The 13,527-nt window shown below is 33.9% G+C and overlaps 2 protein-coding genes and 1 pseudogene across 15 annotated transcripts; 1 reads left to right on the forward strand and 2 right to left on the reverse strand.

Moving 5' to 3' along the window:
- Nucleotides 1-3,323: 3,323 nt before the first annotated feature.
- On the forward strand, nt 3,324-6,504 carry LOC139895696 (F-box protein At5g07610-like; annotated as a pseudogene).
- LOC139895697 (myosin-17-like) lies at nt 6,300-9,033 on the reverse strand. 14 transcript variants are annotated; one of them, XM_071878235.1, is made up of 8 exons: nt 8,877-9,033; nt 8,150-8,276; nt 8,031-8,066; nt 7,606-7,740; nt 7,274-7,534; nt 7,071-7,185; nt 6,852-6,951; nt 6,303-6,681 (listed from the first exon to the last, which is right to left on the reverse strand). In XM_071878235.1, exons 2-5 carry the CDS (start codon nt 8,233-8,235, stop codon nt 7,522-7,524), a joined length of 270 nt encoding a protein of 89 aa, XP_071734336.1. In that variant the 5' UTR covers nt 8,236-8,276; nt 8,877-9,033; the 3' UTR covers nt 6,303-6,681; nt 6,852-6,951; nt 7,071-7,185; nt 7,274-7,521. The 14 variants fall into 14 exon arrangements, 12 of the variants coding, with proteins under 12 accessions (XP_071734339.1, XP_071734338.1, XP_071734337.1 ...); XM_071878234.1 differs by having other exon boundaries at nt 6,303-6,697; XM_071878238.1 differs by having other exon boundaries at nt 6,300-6,951; nt 7,071-7,181.
- A 264-nt stretch (nt 9,034-9,297) lies between these two features.
- On the reverse strand, nt 9,298-12,153 carry LOC139897713 (putative kinase-like protein TMKL1). The gene is made up of 2 exons (XM_071880405.1): nt 11,661-12,153; nt 9,298-10,207 (listed from the first exon to the last, which is right to left on the reverse strand). The coding sequence occupies exons 1-2, from the start codon at nt 12,151-12,153 to the stop codon at nt 9,612-9,614; spliced, it is 1,089 nt and encodes a 362-aa protein (XP_071736506.1). The 3' UTR covers nt 9,298-9,611.
- Nucleotides 12,154-13,527: the final 1,374 nt, after the last annotated feature.

A 13,527-nucleotide genomic window follows, 5' to 3' on the forward strand; every position in this document is an offset into this window, starting at 1 on the left:
CTAATTAAACTGCTCTCTGTGGAACGAACTGGTCAAATTACTTACTGGTTACTGCACGATCGGGTTTTAGTTGCCTGATATTGTGTGATGATTGTTAAGTCTTTAACTAGTTATTTTCAAGTACGATTTCACATATCAGCTGTTTCTGTCTAACGATTTTTTTTACCATCGCTTATAATTAATATATAGATCTCTTTATGTAGTGGCCATCTTTTAGAAGCTTAGCCAGATATGACTATTCGCAACTTGAATGCCTCTTTTATTCGTTACTAGGAGAGTCGCTTCATATTCGTATTGGATTTATCGACATCTCATGTTCCCAACTACGATGGGTGAGGTGTAAACATGATCTCTTTCCACTAAGGTTGGCAATTGAGGTGTGATCAATCGAATATCTATCCGATCCAATCCATTTAAATGAATATGGATGATAAGTGGATATGATGATGATGATGATATGAAAAATTATTGGATCAGTTTATGGATGAGAATTTATCATCCATGGATATATTCATTTACCAACCCGAAATAAGTATATACATATAAATATGTACATATTTACTCAAATATATGCATATATATTTACATATCCTTATATATGTACATTATAAAGTATTAAAATGTTATTGAAAATATAGATTGTGAAGATTCAATTATGTGAATTGTATTAAATTCATATATCTTAAGTATATTGCTATATTTGTTTGAAAAACTTTGATGATTTTAGATCAAATTTTTTTAAAAAAAAAAACTTAATATTAAATATCTATTAACTAGTTTAATTCACTAAAATTGAATATTAATATATGAAATATATTTAAATAGATGTGAATATGGTTTAAAAATTTTAAATATGGGATCCCTACTTTCCACCCTCGTTTTTTCTTTGTTATTTTTTATTTATTAATTTGTTTGACGCAAAAACGAATAAACTTTATAACAAAAGAAAGTTAATCTAAAAAATGAAACTCCTTAAAAACATACTAACAAACAAAGCTCACAACAACACACGAATAGGCTAAACCAAGTCTATAAACAAAAAATGACCCTAACAAACTCAAAAGGATATAATTCAATCTAAATGGTAAATCGATAGATTATAATCCATCTACGTCTCAACACACCGAAGCCAAAAGCATCACACGTCTTTGATAAAATCTCCAAAAGCCTTCATTTCCGCTCCTTACACCAACTTTTCCTTTCTTTACTTTTTCTCCCTCTTTTGCTTCTTAATATTTTCAGAGGCGGTAGGCGGTGCATTATAGTTGAGTTGACAACACAACCTTTATGAACGCCTTCCATATTATCCATTACCTCGATAAAAGGCGCAAGAGGAATGTCGTTGGTCCTTCCACGTTGCTCCAAAAAATAGTAGGCTTTTTCCCTAAAGATTTATCAAATTTAGAAGCAACTGAATCAAACCCGATTTGATTCCTTGAAACACTGGAACTTGGGCCTTACAAAAATTGGGTTCCATCCCAATTGGGCCTAAATTAGAATTAACATTAAATTCCAATTCGAATCACAAGTAATAATTCGAGTGTTGTAAATGTTGGCTCAGGAGGTTTGAATTCGGTTGGTCGTAACAGGGAGGAGTCTTCAGAGTTGAGGCCTAATGGAGATGGTGTTGGTACGTCTTCGGGTAAGGAGGCTAACTTTTTCGATGAAGCGAGGAAAGATCTTAAAGATATATGGGTTCAAGGTAAAGTGCTTAGTTTAAGGACGACGCTTACGCCAAAGAAAAGACAACAAAGACAGCCTAAGGTTCATGGTGAGGAGTTGAGAAAGTTTAATATTGATGGGATTTGACGCTTTGACGTGTGAGCGTTTAGGGGAGTTCTTCTTTTTATGTTTTTTGTTATCAGTCGTTTTTCTTTCGTGTTACGTTGTTGTATCGTGAGAAATTTGTGGTTGTCTTGATTTAGTTGGTGCTTCCCCTGGTTAGTGCTAGGTTTCGATCTAGTTTTTGTGGTTGTGCTTGTAGTTTGTGTTGTTTCTTCATTGGGAGCTTTGTTGCCTTTGGTTGTAATCGTTTTGAGGCCTCATTTTTTCGATGATGTCTCCGAGTTTTTATATAGGCAAAATTGCTGAAATGGTCCCCGTGGTTTGTACCAAAATGCTGGTTTCGTCTCTGTGTTTTTTTGACTGATTTGGTCCCAGTGGTTTGTCAATGTTGCTGATTTAGTCCCTATTTCTGACGACTGTCAAAAAATTCCGTTAACTCCAGTCATGTGCCAGACATGTGACGGTATTTTCGTCTGTTTCATTCCTTATTAACAAAATTGCTAAAATGGTCCATGTGATTTGTACCAAAATTGCTGAAATGGTCTCTGTGGTTTGTTCGAAAATTGCTGATTTCATCAATACAACAATTTAATCGTTTTCAGATCCGGTGGTGTTTGACGGTTAACAGCGGCGATGTGTAAAGGTAGCTCAAAACGCCAAATTAAATGCATCAAATTGTTAAAGTGAGTGCGAGTAACCCACATTCACATAAATATATGTAATTTGAAGCAAGATATGTATATACATACATTATATTCGTATAAATATTAGAAATTGAATATTGAAAGCAAAAATTTGAGAACTTGAATTGAAGAAGAAGAATCGTATCTAAATGGCGGGTATAGAGAAAGCAAAATCGTAGGGAAATCGGAAACCATAATTAATGACCACCAACGTCAGAACTATATCACCGCAACCGTCGGATCTGGGTTTCTCATTTTTTCAGATCCATTCGGATTTGGTTCAACGCTTCAGATCTATCGAAATTATAACCATCACCGTCGGATTCAGTTCAACGCTTCGATCTGTTTAATTGCGTACGATATTTTGAGATCTGGTAACTGTAATCTAATAGACAAACACCACTGGTTCTGAAAACTATGAAGTGGTTGTAGGGGTGAAATCAGCAATTTTCGAACAAACCACAGGGACCATTTCTGCAATTTTGGTACAAACCACATGGACCATTTCAGTAATTTTGTCAATAAAGGAAAGAAATAGACGAAAGTACCCTCACATGTCTGGCACATGACTGGAGTTAACGGAATTTTTTAACGGCCGTTAGAAATATGGACTGAATCAGCAACATTGACAAACCACTGAGACCAAATCAGTCGAAAAAAGCACAGAAACGAAACTAGCATTTTGATACAAATCAAAGGAACCGTTTCAGCAATTTTGTCTTTTTTATATAAGTTTAAGTTTTTTTGAGAAGGGAAAAAAAAAAATTAACCCTATCGCCCCAGTTAACATTAATTTATAGTCCTTGCATCGCCGGACCATGAATGAATTACAATACTAACCGAAACGAGCGTTAACTATGAATACGAACATAAAACAGTATCGTAAATTCAAACAACAAACCGATCAAAATTCGTTACCCGATTTAGAGCCGAGCTACGAAGTTTTGATCAAAATATTACTCCGATTGCCAATTCAACCACTTATTCGATCAAAATGTATATCCAAACATTGGCGCTCCCTAATTTCAGATCACAGTTTCGCTTTACTTCGAAACCCTAACCCTAATTCTCCTCGCGGTTTGTTTCTTCAACGTGTTCGTACTTGTTATATTGATCGCTATGTTTTCGAATATGATTTTGTTTCGTTCGATATGGAACATTAAATTAAACCCCCATTCAAGCAAGTTAGTTACAATGATCTAGAGCTACTAGTTTTGCATTCTTGTAAGGGGTTAATGTTATGTCATAGTTTGAGTGAATATTACTGTAATCTAATACAGTAGTAAAGAGATTGTTTATAACGCAAAGTATTATATCTATAATCCAACTATAAACTATTAATCGAGTTGAAATTCATCCTAAACTCGTAGGTTTTGATTGGTTTCAAAGGCTTCCGGACGTTAGTTTATGATCCGTTGAAGTAATATTACTATGAAGTCGTTTGTGGGCGAAATTGATATGTATTTGTCGAAAAGTAGGAGTTGAAGGACTTGTGGACAGCATTTTGAGAATCAGATTGATACCGCTTTTATGCGTGGGGTATATTGGAATAATGCGGTTCATTGGATTAATAAGAAAGGGTTTGTTTTTTATCTAAAGATTTATGAGGATTATACTGATAGCATTCGTTTGCCTGCGGTACACATTCGTTTGCCAGTGGTGCGTGATGGATGGAATTTTAAGAAGCATTGTCATGCTTTAGTTGAGTTTCGTGATTGTTTGATGTTTATTGATATATTTCCTCTGTTAATTATGAAATTTGAGGTTTATGAGATGAGTAGGGACTATTTGGGTTGGTCAATTTTAAGTAGCATGTTTCCAGAAACGACTGAATCGTCACTATTACAGTTTAAGATGTTTCTGATGCATAGTATTGTTTTGGGTGGTGGGGTGGAAGAAGAAGATTCGTTTTTAGTGTTGGTAGTACCTGGGAAGGTTTTGAGATACAATATTGCTGCATACATATCAGGAGCTTTGTAAACTTGTCGTATCTCGAATGTTTAGCTTTCGGTTGCAGATGATGGCTTATCAAAACTAAGCATGTGGCCCGGTGTGTTTCCGTTTTTCGAGTCGCTTTCTTATCCGTAATGGAAAATGTGGTAGTTACAATTCACCCTTTTTCTTTTGGGATTATTGTTTGTTATGTGTCAGTTAAACATATAGTTGTCTTTTTAACTTTGCCTTTCGTATATACTTGGCTAGTGAAAATTGTGTTTGATATAGATAGTTAATGGTCCAATCATTTGTAGATTAAGTCATTGTTATGTGTGTGCAATCATCTGTGATCTGTAGGTGACTCCATGGTCTTAATTTGACTTTAATGTGTAATTTGGTCTTCTTGAGTTCGAATTTAGAGCAATCCGGAATATCTAACGGCATTATGAAAGCGTAGGTTTATATGGCTTCCTAAGTGATCGGTTTTAGTCTTTAATCTAGTTGTGTTAATAATGTGTTTAAAGAAGAATTTGGGTTCAAATAATACTTCTGGTACTAGATCTCACCTCATTTATAACACTCTTGATACTATTATTGGTCTAGATACATAACTTTTTTTATTTTAGCAGGAGACACTTAATTCAATAGCAATGTACAACATTATGCGCTATACTTTTGCCATAGTCTGTTTGCATAGAAACAACAGTGTCAGGCTGTTAGCAAGATGTTTGTATCATTGTATGTATACTGTGTTATTTCCTTAGTTGTTTCTGTCAATTGTAATGTAGGGTTTAAATCTGTTAATTTTTCTAATGCTAGTCTGTTATTGTACATATGTTTACTTATCATGGTCGATTCAAGTTATATTTAACGTCGAAGTTATGAAATAAAAGATAGTTGCTTGAAGGAAAATGGGTCAAATATGTGGAAAGTAACTGAATTTAGTTTATAAATAATGCTAACGAAAATAACGGATCAGCTTGAAATATTTTGAGTTCACTTATCGTATTTAGTCTAGTTTGATTCATACCAAAAATATTCAAGTTGTTACATATATCTCAGAGAAGGTGACTAACAGTCTAACATACAATATACTTACTTCGTGGTCCAAGTATGTACCATTGTGTACAAGTTATAATTGATTGTACGTGCACAAATTAACTTATGTCACTCAACCTACCACCCAAGCCTGCTATTTTAACAACCTCTGTCTGATGCTAACTGGGATTTATAACGAATGACAGCTGGTCTGGTTGGTCACTATGCCCATGACTCATGACTGGTGGAAACATGCACATTACTGACCAGATATCCAACATACATTTGATATGAAAGTAAACTTCATTTTCAACGACAGCTTGGCATTTATGTGATCAATTTATTTGTCCATGTGTTGATACATTTGTAAGCTACGTTTCTTGATCATGTTTCACATAGTTAAGTAATGCTATTATTTTGAATAGATTGTTACTTTGTTAGGCTTTGATGTGTTAAAAGTTTATGTTGCTCAACAAATATAAAGAGATCAAACTTGTTTATAATGTCATCTGCATCTTCTTGTATGTCAAAGATTTTTTCGCAGGTACTCTCTTATTCAATTTGTATGAAGAAAACTATTCCGTACTAGATTTTTTCGAAGGTTGTGCCTCTGGTATCCTTCACTCTGTGTTGTCCAAACAGTTAACCTAAAGCATTCCGGGTACATTTGCACAATGGATGCGAGGAGTTTCTTACTAACGGGTGCGTTAGTGGCAAATGAGAAGATTCGATGCCCAAATTGTCGTTCTAAAAAAATTAAACAACATACTATTAACATGAAGTGTCCATGGTAAACAGTTACCGAATAACTTCAACAATGACGACTCAAATTCCACATGCAATAAGTATTAAGTATAGCAAATCCAACTTTGTGTTAATTTTACATTAATCCACCTATTGCTGTTAGACAATTTGGTCCATCCAACTTCTCAACCATCTTTGCCAGCTAAATTATACATTAAATAAAGTGAACTAGGTTGGTGGTCCGCGCGTTGCGGCGGGTTTCATACATCAAACTGAATCGTGTTTTGAATTGTGTTTTTAGATAAGCGAAAATGAACATCTTAGAAAGCATATTTGCATATTAATAGTAGTAGGTGCTTTCACTTTAGAATTTTGGTTGAGCCTTGGTACCATGATTCATATCTACATAATACTGCAACTTACAATATAGAAAACAAATAGTAATAAGTGCTTGCACTTTAGGATCTTAGCAGGGCCTTGGCACCATGAATCATATCTACAAATTACTGCAACTTAGAATATAGAAAACATATTGACCAAATAAAGGTTATATGCAAGCTTTAAATATTACGAAAGCATCTTAGATAGTTAACGATTATATACAAAAGCATAATCATTTATGTATGCGTTTAACTATTTAAACTAAACATTATAAAAGCATCTTACATAGATCATAATTATCCCCCTTTTTTGTACAGGCAAAAGATATGTTGTCCGAGAGCATATCTACTATGTAGGTTACCTGCAAATGTTGCAATCAGGTTACCTGCAAACAGCCTCTGATATTAAGCGTTGAAAATAAGTGTGTAACTTAATATAGAAAGCACCGAAAGAAATAACAAAACACAAAAACCACAAAGTTGAAAGAAATAGGGGGTTAATTACTGTTAAAACACTCTTTTGAGTTGAAGACCTTCACACGACAGGCCTTACACAACCGTTCTTTTTCTTCAAATGAGTATGATTGAGGTTTAGCAAATTGGCCTGCCATCCTTCCTACCTAATTACACAACCGTTATCGTTAGTGAAGTACTATTAGGTGTCACTATGTATTATATAAGATGAGTATCTATAACTTGGTTTCTTACTTTCCGTTTACAATGTGATTGTCCTTCGCAGTGTTTGGTTTTCATGTGATGGACTGCCACTGCAACTTGATCTGATCTCGTCCAAGTATTAGAGAATATAATTCGCTAATCTATTTGAATTTGTTGTTCAACTGTACATCCATTACTCCTGATCAGCCACTTAAATGTGCAAAAGCATCTTTATTGTTGTTTGAGTTTTGCCAACATCACTTTCTCCGTTGACTTCGAATGAATTGCTTTTTCCCTCATTAATCATCTCCCCTATACAAAGTTACTTATATTAGCTATAAAGTAACTTACAATGAGCTAAACAGAATGTTAACTAACAATACCTGTAAACAACATCTACATCTGCTATAGTAAATACATGGGAACTGAGTTCACCAAATCCTCCTCCCTTCGTATCATAGAGATGATGCAATCTTTGAAATGGACTTAGAGCAATTAGAATATTTCCAGTTATATCTCTGCCACACACAAAAAAAAAAAAAATAATAATAATAAATAAATAAATAAATAAAAAAGTTGACACGAAAAGTATTGTCAAAAAACCCGTTTATATTTCTTTTAATATAACTTCTAAACTTCTAGGACGCATGTGCGAGACTAAGTATTGTTGTTATTGTTCTAAACTTCTAGGAATATAGTGAAATATGACATCTCACATAAATCTCAATGAAGCTTGTATCTGGTTGCCAAATTTTGTAAAACTCCATGTTTATGCAAAAAAGAAAGTCATGTCAAAAAAGGGAGTAACCTTAGGGAGAACACTTTTGAGACAGTTTGTAAGAATCTATAATCAAAAAAAGTCGGTTAAATCAAACCCATGTAAAATATTAAGTTAAAGATAAGTCATTGTAACATTACACCACTCACCGTCCCGTCCTCCCCTTTGAGGTATGCATATGAAGATGTTGCCCATTAACCTGGATCCACTTCCCCATCAATCCATGATAAAGCATAATCCTACATCTGAGCCTACAATAATATTAACCGGTGCGGCCTGCAAGTATTATATCGTGTTAGCCCCGTTTACACTTCCAGTAGAAACCTGCAACAAACTCAAATAAAATGCAACTTAAATTAAGAAATTTTATGAAATTAGTCAACTTAGAAATCCCATCATAGGATAAACAATTCGCTCCACCAAGATATTTGTATATAGAATGACGTAGTCATCTTAAGCTAAAAGGATTCAAGCTATATTTTTTTTATAAATTACCTTCAAGATTTGCAGACCAAGTAATACAGCCCAAACAAATACCAGAACCTGTACTTCTTTTCAGCAAACATTTTAAAACCGTAAAATCACCCCAAAAAATTAATAATTTATATGACAAAAGTAAAAAAAGCATTCAAAACAAAACCTTAGTTAATCTGACGATTGGAGAACTAATTGTGTACATATAGACGATACACACATATACAAAATAGAAGAAAAGAAAAACAGTGTGCAAGTGCTTGAAGGCCAATAAATTTTAAGCTTAACGTTGTCTTTCATCGTGTTGCCAATTTTTGCATTACCCCCAATTGTTACAAACCTAGGAGGTAACATATAATTGTAAATTTATTTAATAAAACAAAAACTGGAAGATGGAGGTACCTCTGATGTAACAAAGGACAATCCTAATCGTCACAAAGGGAAGCTGATTTTCGATGAGTCAATTGGTAGACCGAGAAGTGGAAAGCCTTTTTTTGAGATAGGTACGATAGACAGAGGCAACCAAATAAGAGAAAATAGGGTTTATAAGAAAAATGGGTCGGGTAGGAGATGAGATTGAGGACGAATAGAAGTTACTGTTAACGTAAGATAAGGGCCAATCAGAATTTGACACCATTTACCACAATTTATGTATATATAAATTGGAATTGCTATTTTTGTGTGCATGTGCTTAGATAAAATATTATAATAAATGGATACACTTGATTTGTCATATCTAACAGTTGTACTATTGATTATTGATACAAACAATTCACACCTTTGAATATTCTCAATAATTGACAATTTTGATGTTTGCTTTTCTTGGTGACCGAAGAAAAAGCAACACCACTCAACAGAAGGGTCAACCACCAATGAAGGTTTTGACTTTGACCTTATAAGAACATGTTTGACTCATATCAAGAACACCCATTTCAATACAGATGTGTTTGCTCCCCATCATCAATTCATCATACTAAAATCAATAATGCCTGTGAGGAAGCCTATGGTACGGTACAACTCTCTACTGCATCTGAAGTCACAACTATTCTAGCACCATAGAAAAACTTTTCATGTTTCCAACATTTTGCAACTCTTGACCTAAACAATTCACAGCTTCACTATTAAGTTAACTTATTTTCAAGATTTTGGTCCAATTTCTTCAATTTTCTTGCAAACATGCTTTATATTTGGCCTAACAGATGGCGAAGGAGAACAACATGCCAATGCAAGCTGCACGAATTCGATAACAATGTCTTCATTAACATGGCTTAATCCACCATTATTGTTTACAAGAATATCAGGATGATATATATCTGACATCCGCTGATCCAAGATTGATTTCCTTATCGACGTTGGCAAATAGAAATCTTGATCAGGGTTTGCTTTTCCATTTATCAGTTCCTTACCGGTTACTAATTCAAGTAAAATCACCCCTAGATTGTAAATGTCACTTTCAGTATTACATTCTTTCAGTTTAGTCAACTCGGGTGCTTTATAACCCTCGACAGCAGCATCTTCAAGCATATCTTGTGCTGCCGATGCATTCAAAAGAAGATGCAGGCCAAAATCTGATACAGACGGTTGATAGTCTCTGCCCAATAGTATGTTCTTTGACTTGAGATTTCCATGAATAATCGGTTTTTGAAGCCCTGTATGGAGATGATCTAATCCTCTAGCGATCCCCGTTGATATTCTATAAATGACATCCCATTTGTGAGAGTCACCATTTTCATCTGTTCAATTAAATTAAAAAGGACATAAGCAACAAAATCTTACTTGCAACATTTAGAGGACATTTACTTAGATTGATACTAACTCTTGCTCAAAGTTGGGATTTGCTAAACGTAGCTCTTGGCCTACATTTAAGCTTACTATATATAAGTTTATAAATTTAGTCGAATTAATTGGAAAGGTTAAATATTCCCTTTTAATACCGACTTTATCCCAAAAAAGTTTCAAACTACATAAGTACAACTAGATACTACCTACTGAACCATTTTTTATAACGGTTTGATAATTTGATACTTATTATTCAATTTCAATTCAATGTCAAAATGTATGCCTTTAAAAAGCCCCAAGAATTTTACAATAACCATAAAAAGCTAACTGATTTAACTATTGGATGTCGAATGTGGGCGTCAATTTGATATATTGAAGTACTTAATTAAATGTATAACATGTGAAGGAGATTAAATATATGAAGATAACTTGGTAAAGACAAAGATCTAAATTTGATGCCAGACCCTCCCCACATGCATCTTATTTCCAATCAAAACTTCCTCAAATTTAGAAAAATTCCATTTTCTATTACAAGAAATTTGCAAGGAGAAAATAATTGAGATGAATAATTACATAGCGAGCTATGACAATGTGTTATTGTCACCTCTTTAAGTTCCTACAGACAAAATTTGACCTTTTTTTAAATATAATATTGGTGGACAAGTATAATCTTATATAAAACAAATAGCACTGTTTAATAAGTTAAATAACAAGACAAATTCGCCATCACAAAGTCTTAGTCTACAAGATATCAAGAAAATCTTGTTAACTTGACACAAAAGAACAGGTCATATTGACTGCTGTTCATAACCTAATTCAAAGAAGCATATACAGAACAATTATGAACCTAAAGATTGATAGAAAAACAAAAAGGGGAGAATTCAGGTACAGGTTGGATTTATAACAAGGCTGCAAATACATTAACAATGATCTAGGATCTGGTTTTTACATAAACTGCATCAAATGGTAGTACAGTACAATCACTTGCTGCATTACCATGCATAAATGACTTGAAGGGTACATACTACATACTGACACAAATATCACTTACACATTAACCACAAATATCACTTGAAGGGTATTTCTATCTTTATGCTTTCCTCATTAAATATTTACTACTAGTACTTTTTAGCTTTTACCTTTCAATATTGTCATTGCCCAAAGAGAGCTTTTTTAATTTCAAAATCTTAAAAGAAAGCTAAAAAATTATTTTCTTTTTATAATCATGCACACCAACACATTATCATGGCACCAAAAGAATATTATTGCTTTGAAATCATTATTAAGGAGAACCCAAAGGTAAATATGATAAAATTTTCGAATCATGCATTCAAGAAAACTCAAAACAATAGTATTATATATTATTATTATTTATAATATGAATGATGAAATGAGTAGAGAAATCACCTCTGATAAACTGAGCCAAATTTCCTCTTCTGTAAAAAGGATGAATCAGAAGCTTTTCACCTCTAGGCCCAGAATAGAACCCACAAAGAGGCACTAAATTAGGATGCCTGATTGACCCCAAAAGTTGTACCACATGCATCACATCTTGTACCTTTCCAGTAGTACAAGCAGGTCTCAAGAATCTTAACAACAAAACTGAATCACTCAACAAATTAGCTCTATATAAGGTCCCAAAACTTGATTTGCCAATGACTTCACCAGGTGCATCCAATATATCAAAACAAGTGAGATCTTCACCACCATGAAATCTAACAAAATCACCTTTCATCTCTATTTCTTCAACCCCACTTTCTTTAGATTCTGGGTTTGCTTCTTTATCCCATGATTCATTGCTAGAAGACCTTTTTCTTCTACACACTAAAAAACAAATAACAAGTAAGACAAAAGTTGAAGATGATGTCACAATGAGTATAATCAAGTGTTTTTTCTCCATTTCAGCTTATAGAAGATGAAAAATATAAGATCTTTATTTGTGGGTGAAGATTAAATAAACAGGATCTGGGTCGGGTCAAAGATTCAAGCAGATCCCATTTGGGTGACACAAATTTTTATGTATGAGAGTCTGACAGGAGATTTGGGTAGGGGTGAAAATTTGAATTCTTTTTTTGTTTGGTGTAGAATTAATGTAGAAGAAGAAGAAGAAGAAGGAGGTTGTTGGAATGAATGATAAAAGGAGGCTTTTTTACAAGTCTGTTATCAAGAGCAGACAAAGAAGAGAAGAGATGTGGGGCATTGTCTCATGGGTATCAAATTATTTTGTTTTTCCAAAGTAATAAAACTTTAATAACATAATCTCATTAACCATTGGAGGAGGCAGCCATTATGAGGTGGCCATTGATTTTGATAATTCAGTAGTACTTATGAATATGAATATGGTAGACGCACTTAACGCATATATGTAAAATAATTTGTGATAAATTCATCAATATGAATAGTATAAATATCATTATGCTTTTGTTAACCATTGTATGTACAATCTAATGTAAACTGGCTCTCATGTCTATGGATAATTTTTCCATGTTCAACTAATATCTATATTTGTAACTTGGAGTTAATATGAAAAAACAGTTATCAAAATTAAATAAAAGAGATAGTATAAGAAGAATATATTAGAAAGGTTTGATCAGCTTGTGGAAGTTATCTGTTTGACAGTTCGTTTTAAACTTATGTCGATTTCTTGGAGGAAGTCTAAGCAAGCTCAAGCTCAACTAATGAAGTCTGCGTGGAAGATCTCTTGAATTCTTGTTGATCAAGTGGTCCTATAACCGTGAGGTTATGTTTGTCGTTTAGGTTGGGTAAAGCTTAACGGTAATGCTTATGATACATTCAAGTATAGATATATTGATATTTTACCTCTTTATTTAAGAAAACACAAAACGTGGTATTTTGGGCCTATGTAAGTAATATTATACCTATGAATCTATGATGAGGACTATGACATGATAAGGTACCGAATAAGTTTTGGTTAAAGTGACTCTAATGTGATAAAATTGTGGGATAAAAGGGCGTAATGGAATATGTGTGAAAAGGAATTGTATGAAGATTGTGAAGGTAGTCTACCAATGTGTGTACATAAAATGGGGGGGGGGGGGGGGGGGGGGGGGGAATGCAAGCCCCTTTCTTGCCAAAGGCATCCTCCGAGAACGCCCCATTAGAGGCGCCCTGGCGGCGTTATGGGGTTATACTTCATACACATTTCTATTAGAAATCTCTCGCTACATAGGATATCATGGTTACAAATGGTGTCATGGTTCGTTTCTTTGATAAACTTTTCATAAATAATCTGCAAGCTCTACATAAATTTTAT

This window comes from Rutidosis leptorrhynchoides, chromosome 3 (genome assembly GCF_046630445.1).
Source record: "Rutidosis leptorrhynchoides isolate AG116_Rl617_1_P2 chromosome 3, CSIRO_AGI_Rlap_v1, whole genome shotgun sequence".
NCBI lineage: Eukaryota > Viridiplantae > Streptophyta > Magnoliopsida > Asterales > Asteraceae > Rutidosis > Rutidosis leptorrhynchoides.